The 18,989-nt window shown below is 39.2% G+C and overlaps 2 protein-coding genes across 5 annotated transcripts in view; one reads left to right on the top strand and one right to left on the bottom strand.

Annotated features, from left to right (window-relative positions):
* The window catches only part of agfg1a (ArfGAP with FG repeats 1a), a 35,670-nt gene extending 27,870 nt beyond the window's left edge, over nucleotides 1-7,800 (top strand). For 2 of the 4 annotated variants that reach the window (XM_034209873.1, XM_034209870.1), the window contains 6 exons: nucleotides 382-553; nucleotides 1,044-1,126; nucleotides 2,220-2,330; nucleotides 3,882-4,037; nucleotides 5,042-5,136; nucleotides 6,545-7,800. In XM_034209873.1, coding sequence (XP_034065764.1) covers nucleotides 382-553; nucleotides 1,044-1,126; nucleotides 2,220-2,330; nucleotides 3,882-4,037; nucleotides 5,042-5,136; nucleotides 6,545-6,604 — 677 coding nt within the window. In that variant the 3' untranslated portion in view covers nucleotides 6,605-7,800. The remainder of the gene's footprint in view (nucleotides 1-381; nucleotides 554-1,043; nucleotides 1,127-2,219; nucleotides 2,331-3,881; nucleotides 4,038-5,041; nucleotides 5,137-6,544) is intronic. The other 2 variants (XM_034209872.1, XM_034209871.1) reach the window with 2 other exon arrangements.
* Nucleotides 7,801-7,858: 58 nt separating this feature from the next.
* On the bottom strand, nucleotides 7,859-9,837 carry LOC117542300 (thiamine transporter 2-like). The gene is made up of 4 exons (XM_034209874.1): nucleotides 9,792-9,837; nucleotides 8,447-8,639; nucleotides 8,214-8,355; nucleotides 7,859-8,142 (listed from the first exon to the last, which is right to left on the bottom strand). The coding sequence occupies exons 1-4, from the start codon at nucleotides 9,835-9,837 to the stop codon at nucleotides 7,987-7,989; spliced, it is 537 nt and encodes a 178-aa protein (XP_034065765.1). The 3' UTR covers nucleotides 7,859-7,986.
* Nucleotides 9,838-18,989: the final 9,152 nt, after the last annotated feature.

The raw sequence follows: 18,989 nt of genomic DNA, 5'->3' as shown, positions 1-18,989 counted from the left end.
AACGCCTACTTCTGTATCACTTACATTTCGGCTAATCCTCGATTTGGATGTGTTTTGAGATGCCTTTAAAAAGTGGATCAGTGCTGCTGAACCTCAACCAGCCTGCATAGAGACAACAAGCCACTGCACACGGTGGAAACACCTCCCTGTTTTACATATTTCTTTCATTTCATCTCTGACATGTACTGGGCTGGAGCTCAATACTGAATTTCTTTGCTATACATTCTAATGATGATCATTTATTTCCCATTATCTTGAATAGGTTCAATATGGCAGCTATCTCCGGACCTTTCTTTTTGTGTCTTTTACAATTAGGATTGAGCTCCTATATTAGTCGATGTGACAGGGATTGAACCGGGCTGTCTTGTGTTTCTCTTGCAGGAGCCGGTCTTGCTGCTGGGGGGGGCTCGGCAGGAGTAGGGGGTCCGCCTCAGAGGCAGCCAGGAGTCCCTGCAGGGTGCGACCGCTACGCTGCTCTGGCTGAGCTGGACACTGTGTTCGGACCCTCAGTCCCTCCCACCAGTGTTTACAACCCCACCAGCACCTCTCAAGGGTGAGACCCCACACACACACACACACACACACACACACACACACACACACACACACACACATATATATATATATATATATATATATATGTATATATATATATATATATATATATATATATATATACAGTAAACACATACTGTATATACACAAAAAACTGAGCATATATAAAAACTTTCCCTGGAATATGATAGTTTAAGAGAATTAGATGTTATGATTTCTCCATAAGTTACAGCTACAATAAACCACACACACACACACACACACACACACACACACACTTTCTGCAGTACGTCCCTTGCTAGAGGCGGACCAAAAATAATAACCTACTTAACACCATCTGGCAATTCTCACTAACAAAGTTGCTTTAATCCAAAACAACTTCCTCATCCTATAAACACACAGGGACCACAGTCTAATCAAACCGTTGTCTCCTGTATTCTTTTTGCTGCTTTCGTAATAAACTAATACTTGTTGCCTGTGTTCCTCAGCCGGAGTGTGTTTGGCACAGAGAGTGGGATGTCCGCAGCACAAGCACAGCAGGCCCTGCCTGGGATGGCTCAAGGATTTGGAGGTGAGGGAACCTTCTGTTTTCTGATGGTTTGTGACTACTGTTCTCCAAATAAACAATCTGTGATCATTCACAAAGTTAATTGGGAAACAAGAGGAAATCCCAGCAGTGAATTATCAGTCATTACAGCTACACTCAGTGGGTGGGAATTAGGGCTGCACGATTTGGGGAAATAATCTAACTGCGATTTTTCTGACAGATATTGCGATTGCGATATTTGTTTTTAAGCGACCCAACGGAAGTTTATTGTAAAATTGAGTGAAAGAACTAAACTTAAATGAAACTTCCGTTGGGTTGCTTTAAAGTCAAGCTTCAGTTTAAGATTCACCCTGTGATAGAAACATGTGATGGAGCATTACTAACCTGACTCAGACGGTTGGTTTCACCAAACTATCTAAAGCTCCATTGGAAGCCATTTGGAAAGGGCAGGCACTTTCAAGAATACTTGGCAGGTGATTGGATCAATCTGTCTATCACCTTCTATCATGGGCCACTTCTGATTGGTGAACAATGGCTGGTACATGTGGAGCACAGCACTTCTGATTGGTGTGGATGACTGACACACAAGAAGAACAAAAAAAAAATCGCAGGCTTTCCGATTTGATAATTGCATCATTTCAAATCGATTAATCGTTCAGCCCTAGTGGGAATCGGCAGTTGACAAATTCTGTTCCCTTTTGGCATTAGTTTTTGTGATGCCAAAGACGAGATGAAGAATTGAATCTGTAAGAAAATGGGCTATAATGTTTTCTATAGCCCACATGTTTTTATTGCAAGTTGTTGTACAAAGCTTTTTCATTCATATAAGATCAATATTTACAGATAAGGTGCAAGGCTTGAAGCATAAACGGATAGGGTGCAGGGTTTAGGCATATATAAGTTAAATACAGTCTTAATCAATATTAAATACAGAAGTCAAAAGGGGGGCATTACATTTTTTTGCTAATGCTTTTATCTAAAGCGACTTACCTCAATACCTTGGAGCAAAGAACATCTGTCCTGTGAATCATTGCTTTGGTTTTACCATGTGAACGAGCAATTCACTGTTCTGTATAACCCTCTACATGTTTGGTGACCTCATACCTCTCTCCAACAGCTCAGTCAACCAATCCGTTTGTAGCGGCCCCGGCAGCCCCTCCCACAAACCCCTTCCAGAGCAACGGCAGGACGGCCCACATGGCGGCAGCGGCGGCGGCGGCAGCAGCAGGTGTGTTTGTGTGTGTTGTGGTGCAATGCTACAGAATCACAATCTAATGTATGCATCAATATTGTAGATTAAAATCATTTTAGCACAGAGGCAACCGATCAGGGGAAAATTAGAAAAGGTTAATATAGAAAAGTAATTCTGCCCACTGTGAAAATGGGCATCCGCTGTTCAGTGGTGTGTGTGCCAGAGATGTGAAAGTTACAGCAACAGCAGAGTTTCAGTTTTCTGTCTGGTTGCTCTTGGCATGCTGCACAGGCCTGATGGGGGTAATTCATGGGCAGGGTTACCCCCCCACCTATGGTAGGTTCACTTGTGCTCACTGCTTCCCCTTCTGCTCGCCTGTGCCTTGCTGTTGCAGTGCTTTCTTCTTCCTTCAGCATATCTTTCAGGAACAAGTTGACAGTCAGAATAAGGGTGTGACGAAACACTAGGTAACTAGTTGGTATTAGGATGCTCAAATCTGAGTGTCAAATGAATTCTGCTACTTGAATCTTTAAAAAAACATGTTACTTTTGTCAAACAGCCATCATAATTTCATATAGAGAATATAATGTTATTATGACCAAAGGAAGATGTTGAGGAACCCAACATGTCTTGACAATTCTTTAGTCAGTTAGGAACAGGCTTAAACTCTTTGCTGCTTTTCGAAGACATTAATAGAGAGGCGAAGTCCCTCCCTTTCCTCCATGGGACCTTATTTCGGAAAAAGTATGTATTGAAGTCAATGGAGAGAGAAAGATTATCTTTCGATCCCGTTTGAATTGTGCCACGAATTACACATATGATGTTTGTCAATTTAAAAGATAATTTTCAAGTCACATTTTTTTTAAATGTCTCGTAAAACTGTGAAGTTACACTTTGTTTGTGTGAAAGCGCTAAATGAACTACATCTCCCGTCTCGCACCACACACCAAGACGGCCGTCACGTTGAAACATTTCACTTCTTTCTTTCAGAATGAGGCGGAAAGTATTAAAAGAGGTGAAAATCACTCCAAGTCTGGGCACGTTGAGAGCTGTACATACACACAAGGGGAGTTAGTCGGTTCCTAAGAGCCAGCATGCGGGACCGGGATTCTGGGATTTGTAGTCTTTCTAGTTGCGTATTTTTCATAGTCTTATATTTCAACAGTTTTACGACAAACTGTGACTTTTTTTACGTGGAAATGATTTTTTAAGATTGAGAAACATCATATGTAATTCGTGGCACAATTCAAACGGGATCGAAAGATAATCTTTCTCTCTCCATTGACTTCAATACATCATTTTTCCGAAATAAGGTCCCATGGGTCGAAAGTAGATGGGCGGGACTTCGCCTCTCTATCTGTGATCACTATTTGTTCATTCTCACTCATTTAAGTTTACTACATGAGTCAAAGAAAAATATGAGCGCTTTGCTTCCTAACAAACTAATGTCATAACACATTCATTTTTACATTTTATAATGTCTTATGTGTGGGTGTGCTTTAAAATGTTGTCGTCATTGTTTTTAAATACAATTATTTCTACTGTTATTTAGTGTAATGCCTGTTGACTGACTGTCCTGCTTTGTTGCAGCATCTTTCGGCACAGGCTCCATGAGTATGCCCGCTGGATTTGGGAATGTGGCAGCCTTCAACCTCCCCACCAGCTTCAGTGGAACGTTCCAGCAGCCGTTCCCCGGCCAGGCCCCCTTCCCTCAGCCCCCGGCGTACCCCCAGCAACCCAACGGTGTGTGTTACTGTGTGCATCATGTAGATATAGACGTATCTGTAATAACAACTACACTGAGTTTCAAGCTTGCAAGGGCCTCTGACATAATTGCACCTACATCTATTTAAAATGCCACCATTCCATTAGGTTTGTTTACTTAAATATGAGTAAAGGATTCCCAGAGTCAAAACCAAACATGGAGAAGCAGCGTTCTGCTATTATGCTCCAAATATCTGAAGCATAATTATCATCTTATTCTATTTTAACTTGTTTGATTTGTTTTCTCTTGGTACTTAAATAATAATAATTATAATTCCTTACATTTATTATAGCGCTTTTCCAGATGCTCAAAGCGCTTTACAAATACACATTACACATGCAATGGTCACCACTAAATGACTGTTTTAAATAAAATGTTATGTGTATCTTTAAATGTTTTTTTTAACAATAGAACCGCCAGGGGTCGCTGTATACCTAAAACCGCCAACGGGTAAAATGTACCCGCTATTAGAATGCATTGATTTTCAAGGTACAATGTTCTTTTATGTATCATACAGAACACAAGGTTAACAGTGAGTTTTGATCACACAGTGATTTATCTGTCTATCTATCTCTCTATCTATAACTATCTCTCTCTATCTATCTATAAGGAACCGCAGTAAACAACAGGCGTTGCTATAGCAACACGTCATGTTTATGCTTTCGCGCAAGATCAATAGCGCGAAAATCACTGCATTTTCTATAAGGTAAATATTACCCGCTGGCGCTGATGGGTATAAATCAAAAAATGTTGGCAATTTTTTCAATCTGACTTCATATTGACAATTTTTAACAACAGAGGGTGCTACATAACACACTTTCAGGAAAAGTCACAGACTGGGAGACTTCAATATTTTGTTAAAAAAAAAGTTACATACAATCAAGAAACAGCTGCAGGTAAAATGTACCCGCTGGCGGTTCTAGTGTTAAAGCATTGCCCTATTGTTGAGATGTTCCCTAATGATGACGTACCTGTGTTTCAGGCGGAGGATTTGCAGCCTTCGGCCAGGCCAAGCCCGTTGGCACTCCATTCGGACAAACAATGTCCGGACCTATGATCTCCAGCAACCCCTTCCTGGTTAGTCAAATATCTTTATTTCTTGTTGAAACAATTTAGTTGTAATACTCCTACAGTAGAATGAAGCGGCTTCTGTCACATTAGCATTGGCTGTTGTTGGTGGAGATTAGGCTGTTACCTTATTACCATAGATTTTAGTTATATTAAAAAGACCAATTGATTGCAAAAAAGAAGAGCTGTGAAATGAACGCTGCGAATCAATCTCTTAGTTAATGGTATAAATAATATGTAAAGAGTGCAAAGACGTCACTGCAGTAATATTGCCGACACATCCCTTATATGCCGATCAGGGTTTCCGCTAGGATTTTTTCTTGCCGGTGAAATGTCCGGAAATAATTAATTTTACCAGACAAATTTGAAACTTACCGGTTTTGTTTCAATAATAACAATAAGAATTGTGTAGCAGAGTTTCCGTTGGCAGGTAATTACCGGACTATGACCGGATATGCTGATGTTTAAAACTCAGTTAATGGGATTTTTCTATTTCTTCAGTTTATAATCGTAACAGATCGAAAAGTTCAGATTCATTTTTCAATATATGATGCGCTTCCACAATCAACAAACAACATAATTATTACATTCAAATGAACTACTTATAGTACTTATCTCCCTCCCTCTCTCTCCTGACAGCTGGTCAGTTTCTCATGCAGCTCGCTAAACAGTGGGCGGAGCTTCAGGTGATCATGCAGAGCTGCGTGTCTCCATCAGACTCAGCAGCTGATCTGATCTCTCTCTCGCGTCCGGTTATACTTCACTCGCGTTTATGTCCATATCTATCAGATCCAGCTCTCCTGATCGGCCTTTATAGAGAGCACCGATCAAACTATTAAGAGTGAATATCGGCCGATTATTACCGGACATTTTGACCGGCAGGTTTTGAATTTACCGGTTTTTAATACATTTTTCCAGCTAAAAACCGGTAATTACCGGCTAACGGAAACCCTGATGCCTATGCAAGTAAATAGTATGTTATGTCGTTTAATTTAAACCCATAAATGCTTTACTCAAGTTCCACTATAAAGTCATTTTTAAAAACCTCATAGTATGTACTTTTCCAAGCAAATATAGTTTTTAATTATTCTGACGATCAGCATATCTAATGCTTTCAATTTACGTCAATTAAAGCCCTAGAAGAAGCACTAGTGGTTGGAATATATACTCTTTGATTGTGGATTTATGTTTACTCTCAAAACTAGAAATCAAAGTTATTAGTTACTCCTTCTGATTGTGTGTGTGTGTGTGTGTGTGTGTGTGTGTGTGTGTGTGTGTGTGTGTGTGTGTGTGTGTGTGTGTGTGTGTGTGTGTGTGTGTGTGTGTGTGTGTGTGTGTGTGTGTGTGTGTGTGTGTGTGTGTGTGTGTGTGTGTGTGTGTGTGTGTGTGTGTGTGTGTGTGTCCTTTGACCTTGCAGGGTGCGGCTCCGTCTGCTCAGTATCCAGCAGGAGGCTCTTCAACGAACCCCTTCTTATAGCGACCCCTCCCCTCCGCTCCACTACAGGGTCAACAACTGGCGCGCTTGCACCTATTGCACCGTTTGTTTCACAAGTAGCTTTAAACACAATGTTTGTAAGGATTTGTATTTTCTATCGCAGTTTGTCACAAGAGATATGACAGAGCATCATGCTGACACTGTCCATGGCTACAAAACAAAGTGATAGTGTGTGCAGAGAGAGAGGACGGTCCCCCCCTTCTCTATTTAACCTGTCAACTGGCCTGGCCTCGACTGAAATACAATGTATAATCAAACTGGCTGAAAACTAAGTTATTGTAACAGTATATCCCATTCGTTATGCTGCAACTTTGTACATAATTAATTTTTCTTTTAGCGCTTTTGTGCATATCAGTATTTGTATCTAACACACAAGATTTGTTCAGACAGATCTGTTGCTTCCTGGTAAGTTAATGGGTACCGCCACTTACTGTATTTGTGAAGAACCAACTGTTTAATTGTGCGGGTTCCTTTTTAGGTAAACTGTTCTACGGTGGCCGACAGGTGCCAACGTGCTGCAGCGGACCAACACATTCCATTAGGAGAAACGCACTGCAACCTCAAAATGTGTTTTGTCAGTATATTCGAAATAAGTTAATAAGATTGGCTTTATTGATCCCATTTCAGGAGATGGTTTCGTCACAGCAACATGTGAACGAGACAATGTGAAAATAAAAAAGAGGAGAAGCTAAACAAACATACACATAAAATCAAAACATCTCAAAATATCAAATAAAACTAAACTAAAAAGTCAAATAGAAACATATTGACAGTGAAATATGTATATCTGTAAATGACTAAGTTAGCTACGTTAGCTAGCTAGCAGCAAATCTGCATGCGTTTTTGGAAACTGCATTTTTGGAAACTGCAGCTTGCTTCCCATAATGGAAATGTGTTGGGTCGGTGTAACGCGTTTGCACCTGTCGGCCACCGTAGTTCTCCCATAATAAAAAAAAAAAAAAAAACCTATTCTGTTTGCGAGAGATAAAGAAGCGTCGGCGGGGGTCTCATTTCTCTGCCTCGTCCCCTCCTGCTGACAGAGGGTCACAAAGCTTCTGGAATCCTCTCAAGAATGGCTGCTGGGCTGAAATCACTTGCATTAGGGTATTAGAGAATTTTAAGTTAATGTGTAAATATATACAGTATATATATATATTAAAATGAATTTTAAATAAGAAGAAATGACCAAACCATTCATTTATATTGATGTATGGAGAATCGTGTACATTTGTTTTGTATATATATATAAAAAAAAAAAAAAAGATTTATATTCATGGTGTTGCAGTCAGTAATTTGAAGCTTTTAACTCTGCAAAGTTTCAGAATTTGTGTCGTCAAGCTTTTTCATTCATATAAGATCAATATTTACAGATAAGGTGCAAGGCTTGAAGCATAAACGGATAAGGTGTCGTCATTTCTGACGGCAGCAGTGGGCTCTTTGTCGCTTCTCCAAATGGTAAAAAGTCCCCGAAGTGAGAAAACGACAGCGATGAGTGAGAAGTAGCTGGCGTATATGGTGAACTGCAACAAAAAACAGACCATCACTTCATCTGCAGAAGACCTGAGTTACATTTTCTGATCTGCCTCCTCACCTGAGGAATGATGCCCAGGCCCAGCCCTCTGCTGTCCACCACCACAGAGGTGATGATGGTCTGCAGAGCCAACGCTCCAAAGTTATTCGCTCCAAACACCAGAGCATACCTCTCCATCGTCAGGTCGGCTGCAATCTGGTACCTAAAAGAGAAGGATTGTTTACTTAAATGCACGATTTCCTGTTCTGCCTGCAATAATAAACACGTCTCCCTTTTGATAAGACACCTCTTACATGGCTATTGTTATCAGCAGCATGTACAGGCACTTGAATACGATGTATCCGGCGTAGCAGACCCAGATGTTTCTGATGAAGGTCATGAGGAAGAGTGCTGCTGCTCCGAGGCCAGAGAAACCCCCGAGAGCCAGCTCCCCCCACTGATCCCACCTCACCTCCGTGAAGCCGATACCGTACGCTGTGGCTGCTCCTGCAAAACACACCCATCTGGTTTTATAGTAGAGATGACAATTTGAAAGGCACTGAGAAAATGGGTTTGATATACACTGAACAAAAATATAAACGCAACACTTTTGCTTTTGCTCCCATTTTTCATGAGATGAACTCAAAGATATAAAACATTTTCTTTATACACAAAATAACCATTTCTCACAAATATTGTTCACAAATCTGAAAGAATCTGTGATAGTGAGCACTTCTCCTTTGCCGAGATAATCCATCCCACCTCACAGGTGTGGCATATCAAGATGCTGATTAGACAGCATGATTATTGCACAGGTGTGCCTTAGGCTGGCCACAATAAAAGGCCACTCTGAAACGTGCAGTTTTGCTTTATTGGGGGGGTCCGAAAACCAGTCAGTATCTGGTGTGACCACCATTTGCCTCACGCAGTGCAACACATCTCCTTCGCATAGAGTTGATCAGGTTGTTGATTGTGGCAAAAGTTATGAGAAAACCGTGTTTCATAGCGAGCATTGTGTTGCCATGGCAACGGCATTTGAAGAAATGTCAAAACCGTCACGTAGATGTCTTCACGGCTGAACTGTGAAGTTTGAGCACTTTTTGACAATTTTCATAGGAGTTATAGCAATATCGTGTTTTACGGCGAAGGATGCGTTGCCATGGCAACAGCTTTTGAGGAAAACTCAATAATGGCACATAGACATGTTGAGGGCTGGACCATTAACTGTCATCTGCAGTCTGGTGGTGTTTTGACCATTTTCATATCAGTTACGACAACATCGTGTTTTTTGGCAAGGGATGCGTTTCCATGGAAAATAAGAAGAGGAGGAAGACAACTGGCAGATCAATTGTTTAATTTTTTCGGTTGCATGTTTAATTTTTTGTTATTTAATATCATACATTTTTACACCAAACATCACATAATGAACATTATGGTAAAATAAACGTTTTTTTTGGTTCTGAAACCTAATTTTCAACATCAAGAGTGTAGAAAGCTTTTGTTAATGCAAAAGAGAGGTTTGTTAGATGGATTTTAGAAGAAACAAACCTGACTCTTGAATTGAAGGTGATCGTGGGAAACAAGGTCCAAGTCAATACTTTAAAATATATATATTTAGCAGCTGTGTAGGGGAGATAACTAAAAGCAGAAGATGCAAACCCTCAAAAAAAGAAGTAAGAGGGTTCTGCAAAACCAAAGAGCACATGATGGCAAGTTGCAACAACGTCATCACAAAAGAAGTTCCAGTGAATCAAGGGTCGGGGTAACATTCTCAAGTTTCCTGGAACTAGCCATGCTGCTCTTTGTTACATTCAACCTGTTGCAGAACAGAATACAAAATGAAATGACTGAAGAAATATCAAACATAAACCCTACGTATTCAATACTAGCAGCTGAACATTTAAAAGTTGATTATTTTGAAAGTTAAAATACATGAACCTATAGGCCTATGCTCTTTCGTGCAGTTATTTTGTGCTGTACAAGTTATGGTTTTAATGGTTAAGGGTTACCTCGCCTGAAGATGTTCAGGCTTCACTATTACCATAGAATACAACATGTAAATGAAAACGTACCCTTTGTTTAGTTTGACGTTCTCCAGCGACCACAGAGGAGTACATCACGTCCACATCTAGCTTCTGACCACTGTGGAAGAAAGAAGAGACAGACACGTTCAGATCAATTTAACAATTTAACTTTGCTTCATAAAAACAAATGTTTATGATGAAATAATAAATGCTGCCTGAGAGATCTTATCTTTCTACTTCTGTAATCCTGTTGTGAAATGCAAGTTGTGTTTTTATTGGTTAAGACCTTTTCTGAAGCTCTTCTCATGCGTTTAACATCGCTGTATGTTACTTCCTCTTCAGCGAGACCAAGCTGCAAACCATCAACATGAACATGAACAATTCTTCCTTTTTAGGGTAAACGGATGATCATTTGAATCACCATAAGAGTTTACCCAAAACCTTACTCTGAATAGTTTTTTATTCAAATGTGTAATGTTCTGTGCCAATCATTTTTACACAGTGTCTTACCTGACCTGTCTTTCTCTTGACAGTACTGTATGTTACTTCCGCATTAGACTGTGTTAAAGAGCAAAGGACAGAATTTGAATGGCAAATATGAACCAAAAGCCTAATGTTCAATAGACCTATCGCTAAACCACGCCCCAAATAGAATTTGTCCAATCATATCACAGCGAAAATCCCTCCTGACAGAAAACTCGGACATCACCAGAAAAGCCGTTTGTGGGGCGCATCAAACCAAAACCAGACGTCTGTGATCGAAACCACTGTGAAGAGTTCAGTTTCTATGTTTATTATCTAGCTAATATCTGATGGTGAAACGCTGTGCGTGGGGTACCTGTAATTTCGGACACCAGGTACCCTGAAAGACTGGATGGAGGAGTATATTTCGTACCTTTTCCGAAGTCCAAAACAAAACTCGACAAATGCAAGCGGTGGATTATGCTGTGTCGTCAACCACATACACAACTGAATGTGAAGACAATTATCAAGGACACTTATGTTTGCTCAAAGGTAAGGTCAATTCATAAAGACATCATATTTGACGGTATGTATTAGAAACGTAGACCAAACTATTAGTTTGCTAACGATTGACTTTGACTGCCAACTAGCTAGCTAACGTTAGCTGCCAACTTGTTAGCCAGCTAACTAGCTACAGTGTTATCAACATCAACGTTTGCTGTCTGACTTTTCGTCCTCGCTAGTTAGCTGGTGTTTTTAGCTAACTTTTGCTAACTGTCTTTTCACCTCAAAGCACTTCAGAGATGGGAAGCCAACTCTGGAATATCAGATCCCATCCGGGCTCTCGTGTGTGCTGCTCCGAAAAGACACAGACCCTCACCCAAAAAAAGGTAACGCTACAGTCAGCCAGGTGCATAACAGTGAAAATGATGACCAACAAGGACAGTTATAGTTATAGATTTAATGTAGTGACCACCACTGCTAACATTCAACATCATATTATCCTTTCAATGGTTACACAACAGTCACCACTACACACGACAGGCAACAAGATTAGATATTTTATATAAAGAAATACATGGCTACCTTTTTACTCTTGCTTTTAACTGTTAACTTTCATCTGCTGTTGCTTTTATTAGCTCTTGCTTCTATTAGCTCTTGCTTCTATTTTAATGTTATTTTAACTTGAACTCCCCCCGCGGCCATTGTCAAGAGTCATTCACGGTCGGCTTTGTTTGTCCGAGTTTTCAAAGGGGGCGTGGCTTAGCGATAGGTCTATTGTCCTTTTACAAAGAAAGTATGAATAAGAGTAATTAGTAATTATGACAATATACATCATATGTAATAAGTATTAATGTGATGTCTACAGTGATTCATTGTAGCTTCAAAGGGACAGTCAGGGCCGGCCCGTAGCACTGGCGTTATAGATGTTCGCCTAGGGCGCCAGATCTGGGGACTTTTTTTTGGACCGATTGTGCTCATCCTAATTTTCGGCCTTGATGTGACAATATTCATAATTAAGTAAATGTAACACCCTTTTCACCCCGGTTACATTTCATTTGCCGCGTACGATGGGCGCTGTAAATGATGAAAGTGGGAGATGTTGACTTATCAGGCACCCGCAGCTCACAGCCAAAGTGTGAGTGAGCGTGCGAGCGAGGGAGAAAGGGAGGGTGCACCGGTCCTGGCGCTGTTGTTATTAGCATCTGGTGCTAGCTGCTCTAACGGATATACGAAGAAGATGTTTCTACAATGATGTGGAGGGAGAGTCCTCTAAAGTCAGACTGAGAGGCTGATAACTACAGCTCAGTGAGGTAAAGGACTCTGAGGGTTTAGATAGTTCACTTTAGTCTAAGTTATCTCAGTGGGTCTCAAACGGTTTGATCACAATTTATGTAAACAAATATTTCCAAGGCACTCCTTTATAATTATTGGGATAAAACAGGTTTGAAATCATTCCAATGTATACTTTAGGACATTAAACCAGACATATCGTTTTAAATTGGAGAGATAAAAAAATATGCATAAATAAATGTTAACTAGGTAAAATAAGATATGAATGAAGAACAAAAATAAAATAAGTTACATTTATTTTATATTGGCTATGGTAGGTTGTTGGTTATGTTCACATACTTATTTGAAACCGATCTTTTTCATATGGGTGTTTAGAGTTGTACCCCCTAGATCTAGTCTCTAGTAATTCTGCTCAAAGTGCACCAGATTGAAGCATTTTACTTTCAAATGTTAAAACATCTCTTCCCGGGGGGGCATACCCCCGGACCCCCCTAGAGGATGTGACGTCCATCCCCCATTATATTGTGTATTCCTTGGATACTCCATCGATCTTTATCTTTTCTATTTTCTATCTGGCTGGGGGGGGGGGTCTAGAGCCGGCCCTGGGGACAGTACAGTAAAATCGTATTTTATCTAGAATTGCTGCAGTGTGAAATAAGTTAATACCAATTTCCTTTCTTGTAAAATATTGCATTTGGAAATGAATGATCATATCTTACAATTATTGTGGCTGGGGATTCTTCTTTGGTCTGTCCTAAAAGTGAAGCGATAAAAAGTATTTTTAGTGACAATAATGCACAGTTATCTGCATTAATAGTAAATATATTTATGATTAACGCACAATAACAAAAATGCTATTATTTGGATTGAGCATAATTCGGCATAGATTTACGGTGCTTTTTGAACATAAACCAGATTAACATGGCCACCATAACAATGAAGATCAGCAAACTCAAAGGGATGATGAAGCTCTCTAAATTCCCTGAAACACTGCGGCAGGAATAAATAAATAAACGTAATGTGAATGACAGACTTGTATAAACAGTCAACATTAGCATGATAACGAGAAAATCGCTCACCTTTGCTGCTGTTTCTCAGTAACAGTTATGTGCACCGGCATCTGTAAGTCTCCTTTAACACACACATACCAGCCGCTGCTCTCTGTCCTCAGTCCGCTCAGAGTCACAGTGAAAACACGGGAATTAATGACTTTGATGGTGACTCTTGAGTTATCTAACACTCCATTCGGCCATGTCACACAGGAGCTGCCCAGCTTGCACCACTGTATTTCTCCAACGTTATGATCGTGATAATCTATGGTTATTTCTTCTCCACTGAATCCTGTCATCATCTGGTGGTGTGTCTTAATGGAAACATAATTCAATGGAAACTTGTAAGCAGCGTATTTGGTACATGCTCCTGGTGTTTAAATACATGTTTAATATTGTTAAATCTGGCAAATACATCATTTGGATCTTACCTTGGTTGACTGACAGGTGGAAACGTGTTCCCGAATCTGATCCTCCATTAATCTCCACCATACACCAGTAATAACCAGTGTCCTCTTCAGTCAGGTCATTTATAGTCACAGCGAAGACTCTTTGTCTTTTGTCATCAGAGATCGAAAACTTTCCTGAACTGCTTGGTTTGTTTGTTTTAACTGCATAAGAACAGAAGTCCCAAGTATATCCTTTACACAAGTATTTCACATGGTTTTTATATTGTGGCTCATAGAGACGGGACAGTGATCGAACCTCCAGCTCTCACTGACACTTTCCTGCTGTGAATTCCTGCAACAAAAGCAAACCCAACATTATTACATTACATTTAGCTGACGCTTTTATCCAAAGCGACTTACAATAAGTAGCCTATTATTATGAAAAGGTAAATAAAAAATGATCAATACTCTTCCTTTAGATGGCCTAAATAATGTTGATGTTCATATTAGCTCATGTTTAAAGAAATGTCGTCATTAAAGCCTTGACATTTTAGAAATTCACTCCAGCATACACATAAAAGATGTTTTTAAGTTGTGAGTCTTGTGCCTGACCTGTAAGTCCAGTGAAGATGAGAAGAAAGGTCAGTCGAACCGTCATGGAGTGAGTGAGTCAAGCTAAACCACATGAACCCTATCACTGACAGACTGAGTCTTTATTTCCTTTTTTGCAACTCTTAATATCTTTCCTCCTCCTCCTCCTCCTCCTCCTCCTCCTCCTCCTCCTCCTCCTCCTCCTCCTCCTCCTCCTCCTCCTCCTCCTCCTCCTCCTCCTCCTCCTCCTCCTCCTCCTCCTCCTCCTCCTCCTCCTCCTCCTGTAAAACAGTCACAATTGTTAAATAATGTATATACATAAATTAGAGTTTGCTGTTTTACCACAGCTCAATTTAACAGTTTTGCTTAATTTAATTACAAATGGATATGGTATATAACATATGGTATGTGATTTTTATGTACTTGTATATTATAATACAATACATTGTTTGTGTCACGGTTTTAAGTTTGTGTGTCTGGTAGTGGGTGTTGTTCTGTTCTCCTTGTCATGTTTTCCTCCCTGCGTATTGTCTGGTCTTTCTCCCTGTGTTTTCCTGTCTGTCGTTAGTTTCCCTGGTGTGTCTAATTTCCTGATTGTTTTCACCTGTCATCCCTTCTGTGTCTCCTGTGCTCATCAGTGTCAGTTGGTTTTGTCATGTTCAGGTTTATGCGTATTGTCTCTTGCTATGATCAGGTTAATGCTCCTTGTACGCTTGAAAGGTTTGATTCCTCACTACGTGAGCACTTTCATTTTTTGTTCTCTATTTTTGTCATCTCGGCTAGAGATTTGATAGTTACCTTTTTTGTTGTTGTCTCCCGGGTCTTGCAATTGGGTCCTACATCCTAAGTGTCTGAGATCGTAACAGTTTGTTTATTTAGGTTTACCTCGTCTGCTGTTTTCTCACATGCTTAGCATTTCTATATTTTACTTTCTCTTCAGTCTGATAACGATTCAAGCCAAATGTTTTTGTTTTTTTATAAAATAGATGTATAGTAAACCAGATCTGATTAGATACCATGTGGACATCTTTGGGAATATAGAAAGCATGAAGCACTTCTTATAAATACTACCTTTGTTAGGCGTACACGATCAGAGGAATTACCATGAAGGTTTACTAATATCTATGCATAGTACACTTTTAAAGTATAATTTACTGTAGACTATGGGGGAAGGTCCAGATGTTAACAATTGTTTAAACAAGAGACCATCAGTGACTAAAACACGTGTATTAATTCAAACATTACAGTACAAATCATTGCAAACTTTAAGCCATTTTCAATTAAAAATACAAATAGTAAAGCTTCAAATAAGGTGTTATGTACATGTCTACATAAAACACGTTTTCCATTTAAAAACCTGTGTTTCAGTGTTTGTCAGTAGCATTTACTTTAGGGCGGGCCTAAAGTAGGCCGGTGCAATTTTTTGCAAATGTATTTCTTTACTTGTAGTACTGATACCATCCACTAGACTAAATATCATATTTTCTCATTCAAAATGTGACAAAAGAACAATGATTTGTCTTTCACAAGAGGGTGGTCAGAAAGAATGACTTGTGACCTCATGGGGTCAAACTAACAAAGAACAAAGGAATCCCTTTATTTCCTTTCACAGAATGGCGACTGACATGTGTTCGTTCCTCATGGGGTCAAAACAAGATGGATACTGATTAATTCAACCTCTGACCTGAAGAACAAAGAGCTTTTAAAGAACACAATGGACTCTCACAGATTAGATTAAATCATGAGGTGGTGATTTTATAAACCGTAACAAAGAACCCAGATGTGTGGTAAGCTATAGTTTAGAAATACAACACAAACAATACTTTAGTTTAAAATAATAACAATTATATCTAGTTTACTATGAAAAATGGACCTCAAATCCTTATGTTATAAACCTCAAACCTAAAACGTAATATTTAACTTTATATTCACTATGATTATCTGTTGTTGTTTATTGTGGGACTAAATGTGGAAACAAATCATGGACTGTTAGAAGACTATCGTCTATCTAACGTAAGGTGACCAGATTTTCAAAATTAAAACTGGGGTCATTTTAAGTTTTGCGGTCAAAATCTCATTAAGATATCCAATTTTCTTCACTGTTAAAGAATAAAGGGGGACAATTCTGGTTCAATGTAATTCAAACATTTTAACTGTTGGATACAAACAGAAGGACGATAGCTCATATATGAGACTACAAAGGTCTTTTATTTTGAAACTCTACATCAGAATGTCCCGATTCTCTCTGAGTGACCAGATGGGGTGTCCTGCTATCACCCTGGAGTGAAATAAGTCTTTGATAATTTGACAGTTTTTTATTTATTCTTGTATACAAACAGAAGGACGATAGCCCATATATGAGATTTCAAAACTATTTTATTTTGAAACTCTACATCAGATTGTCCTGATTTTCTTTGATTGACTAGATGGGGTCTCCTGCTATCACCCTGAAGTGAAATAAGTATTTGATTGACTTCAAATGACTCTTTGATTATGGACAGTTTCCATTAAATAATAATCAAAATATAGATGGACAATAGATCTAATTTGAGATTTTAAACAGCATACATTTTAAATTGTGCTTCAGAAAGTAATGTTATTTTAGGAGTGTTGTGAGATGGTGTCAACATCAATTGAAATTAGTCAACCAGTGGAAATGTCAGATATGTCTTCATAACTGTATCCTTACATTTTACATTTACTCAGTTATAATGTGGTAGTTATACATAGTTTGTTTTAAAGAATTATTGATCACATTATATTGTACATATTTCTTAATTTAAGCTCCAGTATATATGAATATGTGTGGTGTGTTTTTTAGGTATATTTGTTATTGACCGAGTAAACGCTTTTATTTTGAAGGCAGTTTTTACAGGCCTCTACCGTAATGCATAGGATATTCGCACACGCAATACAACGTGCGGGCTGGCTTGACTGTTTTTTCCGAAGTGGGGGCTGGCTTGGCCACAGTCTGTTTACTCAGTGTTTCCTGACATGAAACGTTTTTATTCCACCTTGCTATGTGTTTTTAACGTATATTAAAAAACGGGGACATTTCCGGGGACTGTTTCAACCGGGGACAGGCCAATACAAACGGGGACTGTCCCCGGAAAACGGGGACTGTCACCGGAAAACGGGGACGTCTGGTCACCCTAATCTAACATGATCATGTCGTAGTACTCCCTTCGTAATACACAAGCAATGCTTGGTAAAAACACAACAGAATAACCACTGATAAAGCCTCAAACTTTTATCAGGCCTAAATAAACTAGGACTCTTTTAGCTTATTCTTAACAGCCTCAAACTGTTCTACAAGAGACACCCACTTCAATTTATCAGCCTTTAACTGTCTTTCTAGGTCTCCAACCTCTAATACACACTTTTAATTAAAAACACACATTAATATTTCCTGCTTAAAAAACACACAAACATTAAAATCATGCAGCGTCAATGAAAGAACAAAGAAAGGAAATTAGACTCACCCTGTTTGCTTCAGAACAACGCCACGTGTTATATCTTGTTGCAAATTTAGTTTTTGTTTTTTTTACATTAAACTAGGAAGTCTTTCTCAGGAGTTCAACTTACCAGACAGACACACACTCCTAATGATTTACTATGTAATCTATTGCAGATTTTGAATAAACAGGTACTTCTTTACCTTTCTGTATGGGCCCTAGTGTATGTCTGCCTGCTTTATTCAACCTCCTTTGAAAACTGCAGCTGCTCTCCTGGAATCCGCGAAATCACGTCAGGGTCACCACTTGTTGGATTGTGTTCGTTGTTCTCGCGTCCAGGAGGAAGTTAAAATAAGAGACTAATGGAGTCTCTGAAAAGGTTCAAATTGGTACTTTAATTAAAGTGGACCTATCATGCTATATTTGAAACATATATTGTAGGGCCATACCTATATAAAGTATATACGTATATAGTTTTTTTTTCAAAATAACAAAAAGATCCTGCATTTTAACCATGCCTCATTTCGCTCTATTTGCTCTTTCCAGCCCTGTTTTTGTGAGCTGATTCTGTGAGCTGCAGCTGACCACGCCCCCCTGCAGGAGAGCGGAGTGTGCTTTGAGATCAGCTGCTGGTCTGTCAGAAGAGGGGGAGAAAAAGGGATCTCCGTCCTCCGTGTTTTATTCTTATAGAAGTAAGAAGAGAAGTAACGGGGCAGAAACCCTCCTTTTTACGCAGCGGTCCAGACATAGACATCAAACGGCGACACATATTCAGTTGGCAGTTATTTTGGCATTAGGGCAGGGATATCTAGATACTTTCCATGGTTTGACATAATGTATTGTGCTACTTTTAAAGCAAGCAACAATGTTTTCAAATCTGTAATCAAAAAGCTCCTCAAAAACAAAGTTCAAACAAATGTTCGCAGAAAAAATAGAAGCAGTTCCTGCCGTTGCTACGTTAGTTCAAACAGTAACAACGGACTATTTTCTTAGCGGATGCATGTCAATTTAAATCAATACATACAACTATTTGTTAAATTAATAAAATAATTTTCTAAATCCATAAAAACATTTCAATTAATATTGGGAGTCA

This window comes from Gymnodraco acuticeps, unplaced genomic scaffold (genome assembly GCF_902827175.1).
Source record: "Gymnodraco acuticeps unplaced genomic scaffold, fGymAcu1.1, whole genome shotgun sequence".
In the NCBI taxonomy this organism is placed as follows: Eukaryota; Metazoa; Chordata; class Actinopteri; order Perciformes; family Bathydraconidae; genus Gymnodraco; species Gymnodraco acuticeps.
This window is presented reverse-complemented; position numbering and strand designations above follow the sequence as displayed.

What these genes read in the sequence shown, in the direction of transcription:
- LOC117542300 (XM_034209874.1), bottom strand. Translation starts at nt 9,837, where the DNA reads ATGTGCTCTTTGGTTTTGCAGAACCCTCTTACTTCTTTTTTTGAGG. An exon ending in CTGCTGATAACAATAGCCAT is followed by an intron (nt 8,356 to 8,446) that starts GTAAGAGGTGTC and finishes CTTCTCTTTTAG; the next exon opens with GTACCAGATTGCAGCCGACC. An exon ending in GCCTGGGCATCATTCCTCAG is followed by an intron (nt 8,143 to 8,213) that starts GTGAGGAGGCAG and finishes TTTTTGTTGCAG; the next exon opens with TTCACCATATACGCCAGCTA.